The sequence below is a fragment of the Misgurnus anguillicaudatus genome, chromosome 10 (assembly GCF_027580225.2).
Source record: "Misgurnus anguillicaudatus chromosome 10, ASM2758022v2, whole genome shotgun sequence".
NCBI lineage: Eukaryota > Metazoa > Chordata > Actinopteri > Cypriniformes > Cobitidae > Misgurnus > Misgurnus anguillicaudatus.
The window spans coordinates 24,138,149-24,163,952 of NC_073346.2; the positions used below are offsets into that span (position 1 = coordinate 24,138,149).

Below are 25,804 nucleotides of genomic sequence, written 5' to 3' on the forward strand. Positions count from 1 at the left end.
AATTAGTCTAAGTTGAGGTAAAAACATAGTAAAATATTGAAATACGGTCGTGTTTTCCTTTAAAGACTGTTACATGAGTAGTTACACGAGTAAGTATGGTGGCACAGAATAAAATGTAGCGATTTTTTTTAAGCGGATAAAAAATAAGGTCGAAGTGCTGCAAACTAAGTGCTCTTCCACCATACAATATAGTTCTCATTTTTATCCGCTTTATAATCGGCACGTTTTATTTTGTGCCACCATACTTACTCGTCTTTAAATAGGGAAAAAATCAATAGTTTTCTATTAAGTGTCTGAATGTAGATCTAGTTTCATGAAATAAAATAAAATGTGCTTAATTGTTTGTGGCAAAGTACTTGCATCCAAGCATAATGTGCATTTTTTTTCTAGATTGATTCCGATAAGAAGCAGGCCTTGTGTTGTGATTGGATAAGCAGATGCAGCAACACTGGCTCAACCAATGGTGTGAAATTGAGATAGAAATATAGCTTAAAGTACCTTACTTACAGAGCGCAACCTTTTGGTTTCCAGGCCAGCTCTTTAACCACTGAACACCATCACCACACGATAAATGAGTGATAAAAGAAATATAAAAGAGAGTGGAAGAGAGATTGATGAACCAGTTGGTGTTAAGCAGAAGCTTGTAATGCAAAGAGAGCTACAGTGCAGTCATTTCTGAGGTCGTCCCTCTGGAGTAAGCTGAGGTTAACTGTCTCCTCCTAAGAGCTGAATGATGATTGAGCAGGACTGTGACCTCTGTAATGGTTCAGTTCCACCTGCAACATGTGCATTAGTAGTCTAGACCCGGGGTCTCCAACCTTTTTGTGAGCAAGGGCTACCACAATGGATAAAACAATCTGGAGGGCTACTTTTTTAATATAGTCTACTCAAAACCTTTGTTTTACTTGTTAATTTTTTTATTTTATTTTATTTGACTTTAAGCCACGCTAATGTAAAAAATATGAAATAAACGAGAATATTTGGTATTCCTCTTGAAAGACAGTTTTGGTCCTGTTTGATTATGTAAGAGCTGGTGTCAGCTTTTTTAAGAGCTGTTGTCCAGGTTCACACTGTGCTATTGTGTGTTAGTCAGCAGATGTTATGTGTTTGTGTAAGGGCGTTGTGGACTATGTTGTACATAAACAGGCACTGCTCATGCACACAGTCACATGGACATTTTCATTTAGCTTTTAACTATGTGTGTGTGTACTGGAATAGCAAGCACCTATTAATAATGAGTATGTAGCTAAAATAACCAAATCTGTTATTTAAAAGCAGCAAGCAGGTAAGCACACACTTGGTTGATGTAATCTAGCCCAGTTGGCACTCCATCAAGTAATTCAGGAAATTGAATGTCGTGAATTAAAAGTCATGCTGTCTAAAGATATGATGTCATCAGTCATGTCATATGTATGGTACTGTAAGCATATGAAAGTCCTGAATTAACAGTCTAAAGGCCATTTTACACTAAAAACAATAACTATAGCTAAATTATATTAGCGTTCACACCAACAGAGAATAACAGTATTTACTCTAAAGATCGAAGTTTAGTAATTTTTTTTATACGTACGCGAGGGCCCGCGTACAGTGCGCCTGATGCAATTTTCATCATCAGAAGAGTGCGCATATTGTTTGCGCACCACCCGATTTTTGAAACCCTGTATACTTTATACACGTAGGTCATGCATGCATTGCGCCTACAGAAGAATAGGGATGTCCCGATCCTATATTCTGAATCGGTTTCGGTGCCGATCCGGGTTTTTTGGCTGGATCTGATCGAGGACCGACAACATGACCGATCCAATTACGATACTGCATGTTAGCTGTGGTTGTTACTAACAAGCTATTAAAAGGACAAAGTATTATAAAAGCACCATAAACGTTTATGCACTATATTTAATATTCAAAATCTTTTAATACACTCAATAGCTTCATGCAAAGGAACAAATATATTTAAGATATTTAAGTTCACAGAAACACTGTAACTTACTCGCAAACTGATTTAATCTACTGGTAAAGCGGACGGATGAAACGCGTCATTCAAACACGCACACACAAGATAACTGTAGGCTATTTTAAAATCTGATTTTATAAAGTCTCAGTTAACAGTTGTATGGATGCAATTCATGGTGAGCACATGATGCATCTATTCTCTTTGTGTTTTAACAGTTATGAACTTTCCGTTGGGGAGCGAGGATTCCCACTGAGAGGATAGCCCAGAAACGTAGCGTGTATATGACTTAGGCACATCAATTCTGCACCCCGGATGCGCATAAAAGGTCCGGTCAAGAGCATCATTCCCAAAATAAGTTTAACCATCTAAGCTTTTTACTATGACAGTTTTACGCAATTAAGGAAAAAATATTTAGCATACTTAATTGATCAAACATACCTATTATATGTTCTAAACACTGCCATGATTATGTTTCCTGTAACTTGTAAATCATTTTAAACGATTGATGTTTACATTTAAAATTATCCTAGATGTAGCAGAAAGCACTATAGACATTTAATTACAGTAGTATCGGGTATCGTCTGATATTCGGAATTCTGGTATCGGATCGGAAATGAAAAAGTGGTATTGGGAAATCCCTACAAAAGAATGTAGTATGTAGCCCAGGAGTTGCATTGCATATGGTCGCAATGCGCGTGCGTCAAACGTCTATGAACATGTACGAGTCAAATAAAGTATACTTTGCAAGGCTGTGCGTTCGATTATATATACATGTAAAAAAACAGATATTCTGGGTTTAGCTCACATGCTGCACTTTCACATTTTTAATATGCAAACCCTTTTAGTTAATTGATTTTGTCAGTGTTTATTGTTCATCTGCTCTGAAGGTGAGCCCGAATATATTATTCAACTGTATATTTATTGTTATAGCTCCGCGAATCGCATATGTGCCGAACCGTGGGGCTAGGTCTGTACGGATCGTGAATAGATCCATTTCCGTTTAACCACTAATGTGAACGGGCCTTGAGACTCTCTAAGAAAAAAAATATAAACTGTGTCCACCTAAAACTACTGCGTTCGCCAAATCAATAAGAGAGAGTGCAGTGAACTGGTGCAGTGATGTGTGTGATGTGTTCGTAGTGAAGCGATGATGTCAGATATTGAGAGAGAGAGACTCAGCATGTGTGTATGGTTTGGAGAGGGGGAGGTGGGGATTCCCCGAGAGAGCCGAGGGAAAAGAGCCGTACCGCTCCAAAAGAATGAACAAGGCTGTGGAAAATGCAGGCAAATAAGATTGATCCCTTTAGGTTAAACGCTAACTGTAGGCCTCCTGGAACTGAAAACCCTTTACATGTGCACAGACAGTCTCGTTTTGTTTCATTTGCTATAATTACATCTCAGGATCCTCAAAAGATGTGGCAGCTCTTGAATCGCATTCTTTGAATCAGTTTGTCATGGTGATGGGCCTGTTTTTACAGTTTGTCATTTATTCATGTAATTATGCTTCAGTTTGCTTGTTTAAGTTAAAACAGCTGCTCTTTGGATTGAACATTGATCTGATCCTTCAGTCATGAAAGCCCTTTTCTGGGAAATTGATTTTTATTGTTCGTTTCTTCAGAATGTGTTGCCTTAGGGTCTTTTCCAGATTTTAAGTGTCAGTGTGCTTCTACTGTTTTGATTTTGCATCAAAGCTCAGAAATGTGGGATAATACTGGTGAGATTTTTTGTAAGGTGTAGTGTCTTCTTTTTTAAGGTGATCACCTACAGTGCTTATTAATTGGATTATAAAGTATTAAAGAGCCCCTATTTCATTGCTAAAAATGTTTGTCTTTGGTATAATACAATGTGTTTGTGTGGTTTATGGTTCAATAAACACATTGTTTTCCACATACTGTACTTTTTTGTAGCTCCAGATTTCACTCTCTTCCTGAAACGCACTGATTTTGTACAAAAAAAGCTCTGCGTCCCTGATTGGCCAGCTAATCTGTACATGGTGATTGGCCTGAATACCTCTGACTTCAGCCGAAAATGTGACGCTCCTTACCATGTTTGAAAGATTCGGTTGCTAACAGGAGTTAACTTACAGGCTGTGAATCCAAAGCGGGAGGAATTATGATAATGTCGATCTTGTCTACATCACCAATCCCAGGAAGTAAACTGTTGCCTACTATCCGTGTGTTTTTTGTAGTCCAAGAAAAGAGATTTACGTTGGAGACAATAACTCGGGTCATCGTTTACTTTGGGGTATGTACCTTTGTTAAAGGAATAGTCTACTCATTTTCAATATTAAAATATGTTATTACCTTAACTAAGAAGAGTTGATACATCCCTCTATCATCTGTGTGCGTGCACGTAAGCGCTGGAGCACACTGCGACGCTTCGATAGCATTTAGCTTAGCCCCATCCATTCAATGGTACCACTCAGAGACAAAGCCAGAAGTGACCAAACACACCAACGTTTTTCCTATTTAAGACGAGTAGTTATACGAAAAAGTTTGGTGGTACAAAATAAAACGTAGCGCTTTTCTAAGCGGATTTAAAAGAGGAACTATATTTTATGGCGTAATAGCACTTTTGGGAGTACTTCAACTCGCCTACAAAAAACCGCTCCCCTTCTCCCTCTCATAATGGGAGAGGGAGGGTGTTACTGCGCCGAGTCGAAGTACTCCCAAAAGTGCTATTACGCCATACAATATAGTTCCTCTTTTAAATCCACTTAGAAAAGCGCTACGTTTTATTTTGTACCACCAAACTTGCTCGTATAACTACTCGTCTTAAATAGGAAAAACGTTGATGTGTTTGGTCACTTCTAACTTTATCTCTGAATGGTACCATTGAATGAATGGGGCTAAGCTAAATGCTATCGAAGCGTCGCAGCGCGCTCCAGCGCTTACGTGCACGCACACAGATGATAGAGGGATGTATCAACAGTTCTTAGTTAAGGTAATAACATATTTTAGTATTGAAAATGAGTAGACTATTCCTTTAAGCTTGTGTGTGTTTGTTTCAGAAAAGGGCATCAGAGGTAAAAAGTGGTAGATGATCTGGGTTGGTCTGTTATGGAGATTACAGTGGATTGAGGAGACTAACCAAGAGTAAATTGCACAGGATGACTTAAGACAGACAGCTTTATCCTCTTGACTTTCGATGCTGTAAGGTCATTCCTAGTAGAGCTTGAGGCAAAGGAAAATCTTACTCGTTCATCACGGTGCCATAAGTCAAATATTTACTTAGTGTGGGGTGACTGTGTTCCTTTTATAGTCCAGGTTAACGTTACAAAAACTTGCTTACAGTAAACAGTAAAAAGAGCCAGGCTGCCACCGCTGCACCTGTGTGATGAAAACAGGGAACAGGTGCTTGTGTGTTATAGTTTTGGGGGGTCATTTTTTTTGCACTTAAAATATTCACACATACAATTTTATCCTCGCTCCAAATCTGTATTTATTTCTTGTTACAGTTAATGAGTACTAAATAAAAGGAGATCTAAATTAAAAGAGCCAAATGCAACATAAAAGTGGTCAGTAGCAAGTGCATCATATTTCTAATTCTCCAAAAAGAATGTATTTAACACGAAATGGGACAGTGTAATAAATAAACAGATCTCACTGTGGCGACTAGCCCAAGGCTGTTATGTTACGTGTAATTGAGTGTTCTATATCCTGTTCACAGCTCCATGACCCATGATTCAAATATCCTGGTTGATGTTGAATCCTCCACACCCCTGAATCAATACATAAAAACAAATACATTCCCTGATTTGCATGATCTTTGATGTGTGAGGTTAGCTGCTGTTATTGCGTTTTAATTAAAAGGGCAACAACTACACCCTGTGGTGTGGAAGAGAGGATCAGCAAATTTCTCAGATTAATATTACAAAAGCATATGTTTTGAGTTTCTGTGTAAATTAATTTCTGCTGTATGTATAGGTTGCAAATGCACTTGGGGTAGATGGGTTGTGCCCCTCTCCACACTGCTGTCAGCCTTTCATTTATAAATCACTGGGGAAAGGAAGTGACATCATGTGAAAAGCATTAAAACTTGCATGTGCGTCTGTGATTTTGACTGTTTTCCCGTGGGTATCTAATGGATTTTATGTTGCTTGCCTTTAGGTATGTGTTTAAACTTTATACTGTCATTTAAACTATTATTTAAGAGTGGGATGATCTGTTTTGTATTGTGTGGATTGTATAAATTGTATTAATACAATTATTAAGGGATCCTGGAGTTGTTGTTTTTTTGAGAATTTAATGCAGAGTGCAAGATTTTGTTGACTTGCCTATGAAATATAAATGTCTAGATGCAATTTAAATGTGTTTGCAATGTGCGTAGTCTTGATTCTGGTGTCCATTTTGTTTGTGAATTCAATTTGGGTTTTATTGCTTGAAATGTGGTTTGTTGCAAGAATGTATGAATTTGTTCAACTTTTTTTTTAAATATAAAACTCTTACAAACATTAAATACAAGGAATCTTTCCCTACAATTTCGTATTCTGTAGAACGCTGTAGCAGTATTCCCTAATATATGTCTGTGTCTGCTGCTTACCCAAGAACATTTTCTTCCTTGAATTGTTTATGTGGAGCGAGAGCTGCATGAAAAGTTTTCCAAAGGAAGTTTGTTTCTGTAGTGGCTTCCTAAAGTCAAAGGTTCCTAGAGGAAGAAAAAACAGTCCATTGTTCTCAGCAGTTGTTTCCATTGGCTGATGAAAAGGATATGGAGGGGGTTATCTGTGTGATGATTGGTTGTTTTCCCTAAGTGCCCTTTGAAGATTTCTGTGAAATGAGCCGAAGATAAATGGTTTTCACTTAATGTGATTAAAGAGGGTCATGCTTTATGACTTTGCTGGCTGTTTTTAATGGATGTCTCTACATGGTTTACTACTAAAGATTTTGGTTTTACATGAAGATTAAATAATTATATTAAGGCTTTAGAAATGCGTCACGTTTTGTAGCTGATAGGTACTGTGCACATTTTCTTTATCTCAAATTCGTCATATTAATAAAAAAATTTGGTACTGATGTTACAGTCTAGATATGTAATATTGAAGGAAAACATGATTTACTTCCGTAGATGATACACAGAAACTGTGACCTGTCATTCTAACCTTATTTTTTTGCTTCTTCCTTAGAAGTGGCGTTGAAGGTTCATCTAAGTGACGCTAGCACTCATCAGCCTCTCTCTGGTGTCACCGTGGAGATCTTCACTAACCACACCCCTATTGCCTCAGATACCTCTGGTGCCGATGGCAACGCCTTCATCAGGTTTCCCTATCGCCTTGGTGACCTTCTTGTAGTCACGGCAACCAAGCGTGGCTACGTACCCAACTCCATCCCATGGCGACCAAACAGGTTACCAGGTAATGAAGAGTTACTTCTTGATTTCTCATATTTGGGCTGTATACACCTGGTATTAAAATCAAAACTGACAATTCTTATTTTTTATGTAATATTGCAGTGTTTATTATATCAAATTTATTTGTGTAAGTGTTTTTTATGTGCCCTCATCAAATTCAATCAAAATCAAAAATCCGATCATTCTCTAATGACATAGATGGCGGAAGCATCCGTTAACTCCGCCCCTCCAACTGTCAGTCTGCTGCCAGTTAAATTTCTGAATGAAACAACTTTTCTATATCCAGTTAAAGCATGTGGAAAACACAAGCCACACACACTATTTTTCTTGCGTGATATTTTGTTTCACTCTAAAATATGTCACAACACAGAAGTAAAGTCGATTGTGACTTCAGGTTCACAAGGACTTTTAGAAGCGTTTTAGTCAGTTGAAGTGAACAATGCTAAATACATGTTTAAATGAGGTGTAAAACGTTCTGACCACTTTTGACCACATTCAGAGGTGGTCGAAAACTCGTTTGACTGGATTGTTTTTGTGATGTAGACGCTCTTGTGATTGAATGTGTTCAAACAGCCACAAATAACTGCTTACTCTCTGACTACTGAGCTAATGTGTAGGCATGGGCCGGTATAAGATTCTGGCCGTATGATAACCTTAAGCAAAAATACCACGGTTTTACGGTATTGCCATTGCAACACTTAAAATGTGTTCTTTTCAAATGCAAGGTAAAAGCAAGCCTTTAAATTATAATATGCTTTAAAAATATATATATATTATTTTCGTAATGTATATTAAATGTAAACATCAAATCAACTAAATAACTTAATGAATTTTGTATTAACACAGATTATACCTTGGAAACATTATCACAGAACATTTTAGTGGATTTGAAACCTTGACTGTTTAAAACCACGGTATACCTTGAAACCAATAGTAATATTCTAAAATATCATAACAGGTGGGCCCAAGGTCATTTAACATATTTATTATTAGATATCCTATAAAACTCAAATAATCTTGACAAACTATATATTGTTGGAATGTAGTTTTCATATTTCTAGGTTATTTGATGATGATGAAAATTTAGCAGTGACAGTCATTTTGTAATTATGTAATTATTATATATTCATAATTGTAATATCCTATTATAAATCTTCAAAAATCTTGACAACCTATCTATCACTGGAAAGCTCTATGAATGTAGTTTTCATATTTTAAAACCTTTTTTCATTACTAATGATGCCGTGACAGTAATTTATTAATTTGTGATTTGTGAGTATGCAGCAAACCGTTGACACCTAGAGGCCTTGATTGGTAAAACCATTAAAAGTGTGACAAACATTTCACTGTTTGCGATTTTGACTTGAAATTTTGGATCAGAACTAATTAGTCATGGCCTTATTTTCATAGTATTTTTAAAAGTTAAAAAGATTTTTATGGGTTTTTATACAATATATACTTTATTGCATTATTTTTATTTAAAGGTGCCGTTCTTTCTGTGTTTTTGAAGCTCTAGTTGTGTTTACTGTGTGGAATATAACATGTGCTCATGTTTCACGTGTAAAATAAACACGAGATTTTTAACACAATTGATTTATCTGTATAGCGCTGTTTTCACTGTCCTAAAAACAGGCTGATGTCTTTCTTGTTCTATAAAGTCCCTCCTTCAGAAATACTTAATGAGTTCTGATTGTGTAGTTTGTTTAGTGTGTTGTGATTCGATGGCAGCTTAGCTTGCCGTTAGCTTAGCTGGCGACTGACGTATTCCTCGTGGGCGGAGTTTAGTCAAAAAACTGTTCTACTGACGTCATTAAAGCAGGAAGTAGAGGGCTGTAGTCCAAACCGGCCGTTCGCCGTAGGCTTTGAAAGGCGAATTCTGTTAAAGAAAATATATCGCCTGGCAGTGAACTTTGAGCTTTATCACTTTACAGGTATTATTTATGCTATTATAGCAACATTACACACTAACTAGGGTTTCAAAAATGGTATCAGAAAGAACGTGACCTTTAAAAAAAATTATCTGCTAAAACCATTTTTTTTACAGGTCCCGTTCTTTCTGTGTTTTTGAAGCTTTGATTGTGTTAACAGTGCGCAATATAACATGTGTTCATGTTTCACGTGTAAAAAAACTCAGTATTTTTCACACAATTTACTTATCTGTTTCGATACATATTGATACTAAAAATTTTAAACGATTCCAATACGAGACCAGCTGCGCGTTGTTTTTTTGTAACACCAGCTGTGCATTTTAGCTCTTTTTTTTTTAAACGGCGCGCACACACACACAGTGCACGTGAATGCAGTGCCCCGCCTCCTTGCTCGTTCGCTTTGGTTTAACAGTAGAAGAAAGCCAAGCAGTAGTGCTGTGTGGAGTTTTTTTTCGGATGCAAGTCAAATAAACATGGGAAGTTGAAGGACACAAATATTTACAACTCTAGACACATCAGTGAAAAACTCTGTTTTAAAAAAAAAGAGACCAAGATTTTGCTTCTAGACCAAAGAATGGCAGAGTAAAATTAATTTAAAGGTGCACATCACCTTTTGGGTGGTGACAGTTAAAAGGTTAAAGATTGCTGTTCATAAAGTTGAAACATTTTTTAAGTTTTATTTTGATCCGATTATCATTTAGGTATTTCCCAATTGATTGTAATAAAAGCATATTTTGAAACATGGCAAAAAAAACAGGCCACAAAGCCAGATTTCTGTTTTTTGAAGATTGTGTTTGCAGGATCAGTTAATCCTCCCGTATCACCAGGTTACAGACACTGTGGGTCAGATGGCATAAGAAATAAAAACTCAAGTCAAGCTGGAATGCAGAACACTGTTAGAAATAAATCAAATGTTCCATTAAAGTTAATGAGATTAACCTACAAATAACTCGGGCAGAAGTAGATACGTCTGTACACACAGCTTATGAAGAAATCCACTTGTTGTTGCCATGAATCTGAGCTTTGTAGAGCTGGTTGTGATTCGTCTTGCCAAATATGACTTTACTCTTGTGTGTCTTTGTGTTTACAAGTCTTCTCATCTCTAAGTCTGGATCTGCTCCCGGAAAGAGCTGCTACTCTTATGGTGTATGAAGATGTGGTGCAGATCGTCTCTGGATATCAAGGCAACATTTGCTTGCATGTTGTTATGAGTTTTACTTATCAGCCATTTACTGTTATTATTATGATCAGGTCTTTGTAGATGTATGTACTGAGTGCTTAAATGAATCTTTCATGGTGTTGCACTGTTGTGGTTCACACATGTGAATACACATAAACACTCTACTGCCCCGGGGAATTAAGAGTTGTGTTGTGTGTTAATGAATCTGTATGAAGTGTGAATGTAAAGGAAAGAGTGAATCAGTCATGTACAATTAAAGAGTTTGGTTCCAAAACGCAATAAATCCATTGCTGCTATCATCCTTGTGATGTCGTCTCTGAACTTTTTTGACAGTAATCAGCTGTAAAATGTTTTGGTCCTGCTCGATTTTCGTTGACCTCGAGTAAAATATTAGAAAGTTTTTCATAAGATCCCTTGAGGTCAATGTGTTAGCATGACAGAAGCTTGATGCTGTCGTGTGAGAACAAGCAACAGCCGGCATTTTTCCTTCGCCTGAGTGCCTCTCACGTAAATTATTAGATTTTGATGGCTTACATTTGTTCCTCGCCAGAAAACCTCCACAGGTTTATCAGTGCCATCAAAAGTATAATTTTTTTGTTTGCTTGTTGATTACGAAGTACAAAGGTGAGAAAAACTAGGATCCCGTGTGTATTCAAAGCGCCATCATTGTTGTTTACAATGTGTGGAATGGGGCGCTGTGATTGGTTAAGCGGATTTATTGCATTCTGCAGAGAATGAATACAAATTTTTTTTTAATGGCGTTTTTCGTGTTTTAGAACCAAACTCTTCAAATATACATCAGTGAACACAACATGTTTCATATAAGAGATTTGCTTGTTAAAAGCAACGTTGGAAACTTTTCTTGAAGCATTTGTGTGACTGTCAACATATTGGGCCCTATTTTAACGATCGAAGCGCACTGAGCACAACGTCTAAATCGCCGTGTCCGAATCTACTTTTGCTAATTTAATGACGGAAAAATTGTTTGTGCGCCGAGCGCATGGTCGAAAAAGGTTGGTCCTATTTTGTAAATGAGTAATGGGAGTATTTTGGGTGTAATGTGCAATAAACCAATGAGAGTCTCAGGCTATGTTTACATTAATGCGATTATGCTTTAAAACGCGTTACTTTTGCTACGTTTACGCCTTTCATCTACACTACATCACCGTTTTCGACCCTCATAAACGGATTCGTTCGCAAACGCTGAAGACCCTGTTTTAGTTTGAGAACTCAGACGTTGTGTAAATGAACGTAGACGGAGTCTTATGTAAACGACCAGCTGACGTTAACGTGACAGCGCATCATTTTCAAAGTAAAAATTATTTTATTCATGTAAATATTGGTTTGCAACGGAGGTTTTTCCAAAAATAGTAAACATCTACCAACCAGCTATTATAAACGCTATATCGGATTGTTTTAACATGTATCCTTTAAGATAATGTCTGTTTTATATTAATGTTTGAGTATTGTTGGGTTTAATGTGTTTATGTTTTGTTTAAATTTAGTTAGCTTACGAAAGATAGACTGTAATTTAAGCGCCATGTAGGCGTTGCAAAGGCCAATATGAAGGGAGAATTGTAATGGGTCAGACATTATTTTCCAGTTTAATGTAAGTTTTGTTTGCTTCTTTAAAATGAATTTCGTTTCAGTTAATGTGTCTCTTAATTTTAATCGATGTTTTGTTGATAAGTTTTGTGAATATAAATTAATAAAAACAATAAACTCAACGTCATTAATATAATGCTCGTTTAGGCGCTTGGCTTTTAGCTATTTGTGTGTTGCTCGGAGGACGTGCACGGACCTCGCACACTTTTAAAAATTAATGCAATAAGCATTTCTGGTAGGCTAAAGCAATACTTCACTTCTTACTATGTTTGATTGAAGTTTGCATTTGCGTAAATTTATTTTTGCTTCAAGTTCGCTACTGTTTACTGTTCACTTGAATGCTTTCTTTTTAAATCATAAAGACCTTTCTGTTTAGTTATAAAATTAAAATTAACCTATTAATCATATTAATATGTTGTAGGGGGAGCTAGAGCAGTATAAGTGTTTATGTTTTGTTTAAATGTAGTTAGCTTACGAAAGATAGACTGTAATTTTAAATGCCATATAGGCGTTGCAAATGCCAATATGAAGGGAGAATTGAAATGGGTCAGACATTATTTTCCAGTTTAATGTAAGTTTTGTTTGCTACTTAAAAATGAATTTCGTTTCAGTTAATTTGTCTCTTAATTTAAATCGATGTTTTGTTGATAAGTTTTGTGAATATAAATTAATAAAAACAATAAACTCAACGTCATTATTATAATGCTCGTTTAGGCGCTTGGCTTTTAGCTATTTGTGCGTTGCTAGCGGAGGACGTGCACGGACCTCGCACACTTTTAAAAATTAATGCAATAAGCATTTCTGGTAGTCTAAAGCAATACTTCACTTCTTACTTTGTTTGATTGAAGTTTGCATTTGCCGATATTTATTTTTGCTTCAAGTTTGCTACTGTTTAGTACTGTTCACTTGAATGCTTTCTTTTTAAATAATAAAGACCTTTTAATCAAAATTAACCTATTAATCATATTAATATGTTGTAGGGGGGAAATAGAACAGTATAAGACTTTCCCAAACACATTTTTATAGGTTCAAAAATAGTGTCTGTTATAGTTGCCAGCAAAGGACCCATGTATGAATTTTTGTCAATATCGAACACCCCCTAGGCTGCGTAAACGTGCAAAGGTAAGCTATTATTAGAGTAATAAGTTATTTTACACTTTTATGCGCATGCCCAGTTACGTGATTGGTCATGTTTCATGCGTTTATGGTGGTGTATAGTGTGGATGAAGATTCTTTTTAAAATGCCAGTATAAACGAGGATCGTTTTCATTTTAAAATGCCGTTTTAAAACGCAAATGCTCTAATGTAAACATGGCCTCAGCTCTCATCCCCTTTAAAAGCCAGTTGCGCTGGCGCTATGTCTAATTCCTATTTAGATGATGGACTGTGTAAACTGAAAAACTAAGCGGAGGAAGAAGATCCCCAGTTTAAGATTAATTTTAAATAATTGTGTTGTTTTTCACTTGTATTGAAATTGTTTTTTTTTTATTAAAACCTTTAAAACCCGTTTTCTTTTAGTCATGGAAGTAAAAAAGCAGGCTTTTAATTGCTTTAAATGTATGGCTATCCAATATCATCAAACAATAATTTACAAGTATGTAAGAAAAGGTTTGTACTCTAAAAATACTTTATTTGTAAGAAACAGGAGATAAAGAATTTACAAACGGCTCTCAGTCAGCACGTTTCAGCACTTGGACAGCGTTTTTTTTTTAAGCAAAGAGTTTTTTTAAGCATTACTTAAAAATGTTTCTCATCTCACCATATGCACAGGTACAGAGTCATTATATACAATAAATCCGTGAGGTTGCATTAAAAAAAAAAAAACATTTAAAAACAGATGCATTTGTTTAAAGCATTTATTTACTTACCAGGCTACAGGTGAAGCAGCTCTTTGCGCCTTCTAATGTCTCATAATTGGTCCTCATTTATGTCCAAGAGACTCAATAGTAATCTTTGACATTTCAATCCTTTAATCTTTTTATATTTGAAAAGCGTTTTTGTGCTGCTGAGCATTCATATGTGATAAGCAAACCTGCGTTGTCGTCCGATTTATATAGTGCATATTTCTAACGCGCTCTTTAAATAACAAAAACATATTGCTATTTTAGTTGCCTCAAAATAGCAACGCGCCAACAATGCGCCTGAACACACCTCGTTTTTAGATCAGAACGCCCATGGGCGCAAATGCATTTGCCATTTAAACAACGTGGCGCTAAACGTGAAAATTATAATTGCGCCGGGTCGAAACTAGCAAAATACACTTGCATCGTGCTTTGCGCTGCATTGCACCGGGTGTAAGATAGAACCCATTAAGTTCAGTTATGTCTTTGTAAATAAATATAGTTTTAAACAAACTGTTGCTTTTCATGTCAACCATATGTATACCTCCCTTGGGTTAACAGATATCAGAGAGATAAAATCCTCAGTAGATCAAGTCTGTAGATAAATGTATGTTTTCATGTATAATTCTTTTGTAAACCACATTCTTTTGTGTGTACGTGCTTGTGTGTGTGGACAAATGCTACATATTAGTCATTCCATTACAATTACGTGTTTATATAGTTTTAGTTTGTATGTAAATTGTTTGAATAATTCTTATGTGGTGAGTGTATTAAAATCTTTCTTTACTGTAGTCTACATTGCTCTTGGGACTTGCACTGTAAAAAATGTCTGTAGAAATTACAGTATTACTGGTTATTACTGGCAACTAGCTGCCAGTTACTTACTGTAGATTTTACATTTATGTTATTTACTGGCAACATTTTGTTCAAAGTTAAATGAACATGAAACATTTTTTGACTTTATCTTCTACAGTAAGTTACTGGCAACCAGCTGCAAAATTACAGCAAATTTTTTAGAGTGTGGTTAGAGGTTTCTAGTGAGCTGTGATATCACATTAAAATGAGAGACTATAAACACCTAAACACAAAGAATGATTGGAATCCATTAAAAAAATCTTTTCTTTTCATTTTCCTTTAATTATCTTTTTGTCTTCCTTCTACCCACATTTCTTTATCCGTACTGCTTCACTCTTTTTACTGATCCTCTTTAGGCCATATGCGTTGTGTACTGCATCCTTTGGTAACTCATTCATCAATGTTTGAGATATGTTGTTTATGGTTCTCAGAGGACCAATACTGCTGCACTTTCATTTAGAGCCATTCCCCGGTTCTGTCCCCTAAAAACATTTAACTCATGCATACGCTTACCCTATCAAGAGACCCTGTCCCATCTGCTGTGGCATTTTGATACAACACAGAGACATTCTCACGTATGGGTGACTATATAATTGTAGGTACGTTTGGTGTCCAAAATCATTATTTTCTATAGTTGTCCATATACACATTGAATTAACAACATTTTACTAATCGGAAATCCTGCTCACCCACCTTAAAACCTAAAAATGCTAAAATGTTTGAGCAAATGATTTTTTTCTGTCTCCTTAACTTAACCTTTACACAGTGTACAAACAATAGCAGTCCCCTCCATGATAGAAGAACAAAAGTGTGTATGTGAATCAGCTGCATATCAAGCTTACACCACTTCTATTGTAATGAATGCAGCTGACTGCTTTACACTAATGATATGTGTGCTTGTGGAGGTTTGGCAGGACTCTGTGGCCTATAGCTTCGTGTCATGTCTATGGTATGTTGAAATAGCCACAATGGAAACATTAATGACATCACCGCTCTCAAACGACCCACACTGTACTACCTACTCCAGTTAGAAGAAAGAGACGGAGAAGAACATTTGTTATGACTGTGATGCAGCATGTTAGTCATGGATATTTATACTAAAGCATCACAGACGTATTGTGACATGCTTGTTTTTGGCGTCTTAATTAAGGATCAAAACTGCAGCCGTGGGTGCAGTTCCAGAGAAGAGCATTGAGTCTTCCTGCTAATGCAACGTACACCAACCTGACAGCCTTTCTCACCGTCAGCAGTTCATCCCAAGACACGCAGTACTTCCCCTATCTGCAAGGTCTTCATTCCAACTATACAGGTATAACAGGAGAAAATAATGTATTGTGCAATATTTTTTTCCTACTAACTTACCATACCATATGTGTAATAATAAGGGGTGATGGCATGTCTTACAATTTGTCTATGTATGGGGCACAACCCACCTCAGAACCACATAAATTGAACCTTTGTCAATAGTGTTTAAAGGCGGGCTGCTTTTTGAAAAACACTTTTGAAATGGGAATCGGGCCAAGTACCAAAACACACTTGTAGCCAATCAGCAGTAAGGGGCGTGTCTACTAACTGACATCGTTGCCTGGGTTGCGTATGTGTGGGGCGGGTCTATCAAAAGAAGGTCCAGATTCTATTGGGGTAGGGGCGTGTTTGTTTAGGTGATTTCAAATGTCAACATTGGCTTTCAGAGATCATGCACTCCGCCTTTAACTATTTTTTGGCCTTTTCCCTTTTATCCATCCTCTCTTTTTTCCTGTATTCTTTCTGTTAGGCAGCGATCGGAAGTATGAGCTGACTCCTATAGCTGCTATCAGTGTCCATCTTTTGGGCAGTGATGGGGCGGAGCTTCACGTCAGTGAGCCAATCAGTGTGAGTGTACCTCTTCCTGCAGACAGTGACCTGAAAGAGAATGATCACATCCCAGCCTGGAGGTTTGACCCTAAACTGGGTAAGTTCTTAAGATAGGATCTATGAACATACATTACATAAATTATCACACATAAATTATCAAACATTATCCTAACTAAAGCTTTATGTAATGATTTGTTACACCAAAGTGAAGGTGTTTTATTTTTTAAATAAATAAGAAATAATTTTTTTCAATTTTTCAATGTTCTCCAGATTTTCCTGATCTTTTAGGATGAGAATATAAAGGAAATGTTCTGTCAAGTTTTTTTTTTTTAATAAAACCTTTAAGGAATTGGTGAAAAGAGGGGTACTGAGGTCATGGTTGGCAAGCAAAGAATGATCTCTAAAACTGAATAGAGGTTTAACATCAAACACTTATTTGTGAAATAATACAGTTTATACAACGAGCGAAATAACTGCAACATTTTTTCCCCCTTCGCATTTTTTAAAAATAAATGCTTAACCTAACCTAGCGGAAATAAATTATAAAAGCCTAAACTTAGCTGTTTTATCTGCGATTTTATAGGATTTTATAAGATTATGTCGATTTTGGCCCTCTGTGGTATGAAAAGGGAAGTTGTTCTTTTAATCAAATAATACAAATCCAAGTCACAAGGAGTTTTCATGCAATGCCTTTTATTTCTGATCCAAGACTAAAGTGTAATTCTTAAGATTTTAAGTGCTTTATTTTTTTACATTTGAATACATTTACATTTAAATTATACATACTACATACTGTAAATATATTGGCAAGTATGTAATTTAGGATTAATAATAGAAAATTAAAATGTCTGCATTAAAACTCTTTTTGTGCGTTATTGCAGTCATTCATCCTCTCTGATATAATGGAGACATAAACTAAAAGTATAGCTATGCTATACTAGTTATTCTATTCTGTTTAGTTTTGCAAATGGTTTCCAGCAATGTGCCACCATAACCAGCACTAATGGTTCTAAAAAGTTTGCAATATAAAATTAGATGTGTGAGCAGAATAGGCATGGGCCATAATGGCTTTTTAGTTAACTTAAAAATAAATGTAGATTTTATAAAGGGTCATATAATGCTATTTTTATCTTCTGGATAAAAAAGTAATACTTGTTCTTATCACTGCAGATATACAGTTTTTACACATAGATAAGGTAAAAGGTTTAGCATGATTGAACCTTGTAGATGATAATGATGTAATGATTTAATCTGTCTAAAAGAGATTGCTAATCCAGACTTGTCTAAAACTGCTCTATAGACATTGCATAATGCATCCCATATATGTATACGGAAAGAAGCCGTGGCTTTAGTTTATCGCTATAGTAAATAGAAATATAGTTACACCCAACTCTTGAGTATTTTATTGCTTTGAAATAGCTCTTTACACTATAAAAGAGACATGCTGGGTTGTTTAAATCTGTGGTTGGGCAAATATTTTCCCACAGTTTACCCCAGGTATTGGCTTTGTACATATTTTACCCAACTATAGGTTGAAACAACCCTTATGTTAATTTAAACCCATCTTATGTCTGTATCTCTGAGTGTCTTGAAAAAATCTTTGAAATAGATTTTTTTTAAATCGTCATCTTGTCACAAACTGGACTTTATTATTCAGATTGTAAAGCTCGTCCTCATTATCTTAACTTTTTGTAAATGTGTCTTCCATCTTAAGTACAAGTAATGCACTGTTGATTTGCCACAAAAATAGTTTAGACATGTCATGAAAGTCTATAGGCATCCTTAATGTTGAAACATCTTTCTTCAGTTTGGAGAGTGACGTATCGTCATTACTGCTTCAATATGTAAAATGTTCTTATATGGTCTGCTGATCTGAGCTAAATGTCTTTTGTGGTTACCCTCAAAGCCATGGAAATTGAATCAAAGGTCATGCATTAAAACCTTAAGTAAATATTTTGGTAAATGCCAACTTGTAGCGGCACCTTACGTAAGAGCACACGGCACAAAGCAAACAAAGCTTTCTTTAGCTAACAGATTGATAGATCGCAGGATTCTGCATGAAAGTGCATTGTGAAAGTGTGGGAAGATGTCCTGTTACATTTGCGTGTAGGGCAGTGTGTGCAAACAACCGCATGTGAATAGTTGACGCGTCAGGACGTTGTGTTTATGTGGCCTGTGCAGTTGTCAGTGCTGTGTGTGTGTTTCATCCCTTTAATAATATTTGCACTATGCAAACATTTTCTGTTGTTCTTTCACCTATATTTGTTGCACTTTGTATACATTATTCAGTGCCACCAAGTGGCCATTGAGAACATAGCCCATTACTTACTGAACTTTTTATATACTGTAAACATTTGCTTCGGTAGGTAAAATTAGCAGGTCAAATTGAATTAGGAACACATCATTGGACTCATAATGCTGTTTGTGTGAACTGAGCATGCATGACAGGTCAGATTTAGATCCTGATAGAATTAAACCTTCTGTGGTTAGTTTGTTTGTGCCGTTGGCAGAGCTTTAGTACTTGTCTGACCCTGTTAAGAACTGCCAAAAAATCTAGACATAATAATGCAGTGAAACATATGAAGAGTTTGGTTCCAAAACGCAATAAATCCATTTTGACAAATTTCGGTAAAAACGTGTTTTCTATACCAAGAAAGTGACAAGATGAAAACCAGTATTTTCTGTTACAAACTTTCACATAGCATCTTTAGGTTATAAAAACATAAAAAATTCAAATCCATAACTTGATTTTCAAAGATTTATTATAAAAACGAATTCTTTTTTCCACAAAATGCAATAAATCCATGACAGTTTTTTATTTCAAAATGCTATAAATCTATTAAATCAATGTATAAATGTGCATTCATCTTTACCATTTTATATTTATTTAGTTGACTAGTGGTATACAATGATTAAAAAATAAACATTAATGGCATTAACCAAAACACTTACTTTGTTATATTAAGAACACAATGTTTTAGCATGAGAAGCTTGATGCTGTCTGGAGAGCAAGCAACCGAGTGCCTCTCGCGGAAATTATTAGCTGTTGATGGCTTACGTTTCTTTCCCATCACAGAAAACCATCACAGGTTTGGCAATGCTATTAAAGTATTATTTTGTTTTGTTTGTTGATCACAAAGTACAAAGTAGATGAGGAAAACTAGGATTCCGTGTACTCAGCGCGCCGCCATGTTTGTTTACATTGCGTGAATGGTCCGCTGTAATATAAGAAATGGATTTATTGCATTCTGTAAAAAAGGAGCAGTGGCGTTTGTCGCATTTTGGGAAAAAAGGGAGAAAAGATGACAGAATATCACGGCGGGTATTGGATTTTGCGTAAAATTAATTATTTACTTTTAACTACTAACCTGATATAATACTGATTTTGGCAGTAACTCATTTTTTTCAAAAATGGCGTTTATTGCGTTTTGGAACCAAACTCTTCATATAATGAGTGCGCTTTTATATAACCAGGAATGTGATGGATAATGACAAATGAACACAAGTCTTGTGACCTATAAACAGATTTTCAGTTGATGTCAAAACTTTAAAAAGCAATCTTAAAAATTTCTTGTTAATTTCAAGGTTAAAAAAATAAAAACATCCCATATTTATTTGTATTACCCAGTCCCTCCAGAAAAACGTGATTATGCGATCGCATAATTTTAACGCATTATCAGCCAAAGTCCGTATATATATGTGGGGTCACATTTTTTTTAATACGCCATACTTTCAGAGCATAAATTGCAGATTTCTATGTGCAAAATATGCGGGGCTTGCATGATTTCGTAGCAAAAATCAAATATATCTTAGCAGAAAGTTCAAAATTTTGCATTTACTTCACAGAATCGCAGCCATGTCCTTTGCTATGGGAACGTTATGAAGTGATGTGAACATCATTCAAAAGCTGCAAACAGTTTTTGCAAGTTTTCGCAATTTTTGCAAGTTCCCGCAATTTCATAGCATAAAATTGCATAAATATCACACATATTCCATCGCATTTTTTTAAGAAAACATGTTGCAAGATCAAGGATTTTCAAGGATCAATCTATTCTATTTTTTCAAGGATCAATCTATTTTATGCAAGAAGTTTTCTGGAAAAAAATCCATATTATTCCCTGTGTAGTGTAGGATATTATCAATTAATTCCTAGCCTTATAAGCACACGTGCTAAACTGTTCGCTTTAAATGCTTATATATGCTGTATGCGAATGTTGATTCATACCAAAATGCTTTTTTGCATAGTTGTGTTTGACACATCAAAACGTCTCAGGTTTTCACTGAGAAGGGAACGAGACGCTGCGTCTCCCTTGCCATACTTCCTGCGTCCCTGTAACGCCGTCTTTGGCAATATTTCAGATAGTGATATACTTCCTGGCTCCCGCATCCCCCATGTCTTTGTTGTTAAGCCTCACCATTGGTTGAAGTTAATATACACATTCAGACACACTTACCACGGAGCCATCCCCAAAGTATAACCGCAGTGATGCAATGTGAGTTCCCTCGAAAGGGAACTGTAACAATGTATCTTTAAAGGTAACACGATGTTACCTTGCTCTCACTTGAAATGTGTCCCCACATTAAGTTCTTGAATTTGAGTGTATTGGACCTGGAAAGTCCTTGAAAGTTTAGGGAATCGAACCCATGACCTTTTGCACTGCTAATACAGTGCTGTACACTAACTGCGCTACAGGAACATTTGATTTTTAATGTGGTTTTCGATCATTTTGGATCTCTCTGTATATCTGGTAACCATGTGTGTTTGTGTCTGTGTAGGGGCCTGGCTGAAGAGCAGTCTGGGATATGTCCATAGAGAAGGGAAACAGTTAACTCTCACATATATCGTCCCTCAGCTTGGTTATTGGGTGGCAGCCATGTCTCCCATAAATACAGGTAACAGTCATTCATTTCTGTGCATTTCGATTCCCTATTTCTTCAATAAAAAGATGACTCTGCAATATTTGACCTTTAATAAGGCCATTAATGCATATGAGGAGCCTCAAAGGCGGATGTATAAGTACTTTCTAGCAGACAGAGTTATTGACTTCTATATTTGTTGGTACATTCACTGTGTTATTTATATCAGAGAATGAGATCTAAGACAACGTCATCGTGTTGTAACTTGCAGCATAAAAATTATGTTTATAGGAAATATCTAATGTTGGGAAATGCTGTTAATGGATATTGTAAAGTGGATCTCAGTGGTCAGTGAAAATGTAAGAAGTAAATTGATAGATTTACATATGCTGAAGACCAAATATGTGCGTATGTGTTTTATTGTAGATCCCGTGGTGGCAAAAGACATAAGCACATATCACACAGTCTTCCTATTGGCCATCTTAGGAGGCATGGCCCTGATATTGCTCTTCTTGTTCTGTATGCTGCTCTATTATTGCAGGTATGAGTCTTCATTTATTAGAGGAAGCATGTTTTTGTGAGTATCCAAATAGACAACTTTGCAAATTGAACATGTCTTTGTCCTTTTAGGAGGAAGTGTTCCCGCTTACGGCCCGCCCATAGGAAGTTCGATCTGTCCTCCACTCTAGATGCCTCTAAACGAGACCAGGCTACATCTATGTCCCACCTAAACCTCATCAATGAGACTCATCTTGACCACAATGGGGCGGAGCCAGACATGCACACACCCATGCTTAAACCCACCCCTTACGACTCCTCCAACATCGAGCTGGCAGCTTCACAGGGTGAGCTTACTAGCCGAGGATCCAACCACTATAAACGCTCGATAGAAATATTTCCGCTTAAATCATCCTGTTCAAATCATCCTTCCGAGGGTTACGATTTTCCTGCCGCACGTGGGGATTACAGACGTAGCTACACCTCTGTCACAACCTCATCTGTTCATCCCCTTCACATGTCCGTCTCGTCCTCATCACCCCATCCCTTACACCACACCGCCTCAGCGGGACGTCTGTCTTCCGAAAGTAAATCAAGCCTGCGTGATCCCCGTCTCTCTCCTGTTTCTGCCACATCAACGAGCACTGCCGGATCCCCAGAGAGGGAGCCGGGAATCGAGCGGCGGCAGGTCGATTATATGCTCTCTCGCTCCGTAGACAACCTGGAGCGTCCTGCCCCCCTTCCAAAACCCGGAGCTCTCCTCTGCTGTTCCTCTGAAATATACGTCAGCCAAGGAGAGGAGACTTATCGCAAGGCCCGCCCCACGCTCCTCATCCCCGCCCACTACATGAGACTGCCCGGGACACACCCACTTTCCGGCCAGGCACTTCTTTTGCAGTCAGATGTACAGAGCGAATTGGAAAGCATTCAGGCGGAGCTTAGCGCGTGTCAGGATCAGGGGTCACACGCATGGGGTAAAGGAGAGCCGGGAGGAGAAACGCAAGGAGCAGAGGAAAACCAAGGAGGGGGAACGGAGGAGTGGAGGTTGCAGACGGCAGCTCTTCCTTCAGATCTCTCTATACCCAGCTCGCTCAGTCAGGCAGGTCTAGACGTCGTGCAGATGAATGGAGAAGATCAGCTCTTAGCCGAAAAAACTTTGATGGAACTTCGAGGAGGAAAGCCCCTCGCTCACCCAAGAGCTTGGTTCGTGTCACTGGACGGTCGTTCCAATGCGCACATCCGTCATTCCTACATTGACCTGCAGAGGGCAGGATGCAACAACAGTTGTGTTGGAAGCAACGATGCCAGTCTGGACTCGGGGGTGGACATGAGTGATCTCACACCGGGACGGCGTGTTCGCGACAATGCCAAACTTCGAATTCGTGAAGGGCTCAAATCCGAAAGTGAGGCTCAGCCAGCACAGTCTAAGGTCGCATATTCACCGTTGGTGGTTGTAGATGATTCAAATGCAGATGCAAGTGGTAGCGATAGCCCAACTCCAGTCTGTAGCCCTGAAGAAAACTCTGTTGCACCTTTGCTTCAGGATAAAGAGAAAGAAGAGGAAGTTGAAGAGATCCAATCACCCCCATCTCCGAATTTTCTTCCAGAGCTTCCTTCACCACCTCCTCTCCCAGATCCCATAGATGAGACGGCAGAGGAGACCGGGACACTTAGTGAAGTTTATAGGACTGAGGATGCTCAAATGCACACGAGCAGTAGCCGCCCAAACAACCTGGCCGTCCCCGATGACACCGGTGAAGACGAGAACAAGAAGAGTCCTTGGCAAAAACGAGAAGAGAGACCTTTAATGTCCTTTAACCTAAAATGACACAACATTTGTGTGCTTCGCTCGTGGTCCATCGCTAGACTATTGTATGGAGTTGCCTTATGAGCGCAGGTCTGTGTGCGGCTCTTTACCTGTGGGAACGAAAGCCAAGCAAGCCATAGCACAACTTATTTTGTGAGGAAGAAACGTAAACCACCATTATATACGAAGACTTCAATGCACAAGTGCTTTGGCTTTTCTACGAACAGAAATTGGAGCAAAAAACGCCATTGTATTGGTGGAATGTTGATAAAGCTTTATGAAATGCTGCTGTTTTTAAGCAATATGACATCTAGTGGCGGGAACGCGTACGTGTACTTCCCAGCACTTATTATGGGCTGACTGGTGGATTGTCTTCCACGTCTTAATACATTGTTAAACGTGACAGCAATGCGGTCATTTGGTCCACAATGTTTTCTTATTTTTGCTTTTGTTGGTAGATGCAGCTGAAGCTTGTGAGACCAAATACGTTTGTGTAATGCAACATTTGTTCCTGTCATTCATTTATTATGGCTGCATTGAGCACAGATTTACAAATGTACCTTTCCTCTAATCAATGGATGCCATCACAGTAGGACTTTGCAATATGAAGCTACCATGCTAGTGGGCTTCAGACAAGCAGAACTGCCTTGAAGAAAAACTATGCATTGCTTTAAACTGAAGAATCATGTCGCTTTAGGTGCGTCTTTATTTTAACCACTGTATTTTTATGTAATGTTCAACCAATTTGGTGAATATTTTATTCTTTTTTTTTTTTTTTTGACTTAGTACGTAAGTGAAATGGACTGCACATGGCTACACAGAGCTATATATTCACATGCAAACACGCGTTCAATCAAGCCACCAGCTTTTCTTTCCCAAACTGTCATTTCTGTCTTAAGTGCCTTTTACTAGCAATCATTTAAATCCAGCATTGTTTCCTTTTCTTGTTAATCAGCCATATATTTTGATGTTTTTCACATTATATTCACTCCATGTAGCAAACCCCTCCTTTCACTGATCATCACTGTGTCGGTGTGTTTTAAAGTTAAATCTGGGTATAAGTTCAGTGTATGTGTTTAACGACTCGTATCTGGTTTTATTTTTCGACGTGTATGTCTGTCTGTATATATTCATTCTCCCAGTTGTTATGCTTGTGTGAGTGTTTCTGTGTGTCTTTTATAGACATGCTATGCAGTGTGTATGTACTTGTGTAGGACTGAAAGCGATGTGTCATTTGAAAGCTGTTGGCTTGTTGCCAGGGTAACCACTAGTTAAGTATGCTTATGTCACTTAGCTCAACAATCGTTTTTTGAATGTCTGGACTGGTTGCTTGTAATATAATTCAAGCATATTATCCCAATAAAGCCAAAAAATTAAGCAGCATTATATGACTATAATGTTTCACAAAGTCATTGTGTTGAATTAAAATTATTGAATTACACTTACTACATACATCGGATCCAGGTTTTTTTTGTTTGTAAAGATGATGTATAATAAGAAATGCAACTTATTTAATTGACAGGTTAAGTGGAAGCTGTAGATTTTATTTTAGATAATGTTAGATTGGTCGAGCCTATTAAATTCTGTCATCGTGTAGGTCTACTCATCCTCATGTTGTTCTAAACCTGTATTTTTTTTTTCGATTTCGAGTAATCCAACCTTATATTATTTTAATCACTGTCTTGTTACCCAAAACATAAAACCATTTTGAATCATGTGAGTAACTCCTAGTAACTGATAGCTCGAATTGAAATCATTTTTACACAGCATGGTTAGCTGTCACACAGTGTTACAATTAAGCCTTCAGTATAAAATGATAATGAAATGAAAACAATGTAAATACTATTCATCAAAATGATAACTGTTAACACACTATCAGGGGAAGTAACTGACAATTATGATTTTTCATTTTTAATTTTGATTCTTAATTGTCCAGCCCTTTTAAAACAATCTATGCATTGATAATACAAGGATGGTTAGATGAAGGATTATGGCTTGATGAATGTGTGGATATCTTAAAGTTCGGATCCAGACGTGGATCACGTGCGTCCGATGAAACGTCTATAGTCTCATACG

General features: G+C 37.2%; 1 protein-coding gene across 4 annotated transcripts in view; it reads left to right on the forward strand.

Annotated features, from left to right (window-relative positions):
• Positions 1–25,111, forward strand: part of fam171a1 (family with sequence similarity 171 member A1) — a 34,551-nt gene extending 9,440 nt beyond the window's left edge. For 2 of the 4 annotated variants that reach the window (XM_055210170.2, XM_055210169.2), the window contains 7 exons: positions 7,080–7,307; positions 10,323–10,415; positions 15,863–16,021; positions 16,487–16,663; positions 21,343–21,459; positions 21,850–21,964; positions 22,054–25,111. In XM_055210170.2, the coding sequence (XP_055066145.2) occupies positions 10,373–10,415; positions 15,863–16,021; positions 16,487–16,663; positions 21,343–21,459; positions 21,850–21,964; positions 22,054–23,749 (2,307 nt within the window). In that variant the 5' untranslated portion in view covers positions 7,080–7,307; positions 10,323–10,372 and the 3' untranslated portion in view covers positions 23,750–25,111. Of the gene's footprint in view, positions 1–5,936; positions 6,064–6,773; positions 6,910–7,079; positions 7,308–10,322; positions 10,416–15,862; positions 16,022–16,486; positions 16,664–21,342; positions 21,460–21,849; positions 21,965–22,053 lie in introns of those variants that run through there. The other 2 variants (XM_055210171.2, XM_055210172.2) reach the window with 2 other exon arrangements.
• Positions 25,112–25,804: the final 693 nt, after the last annotated feature.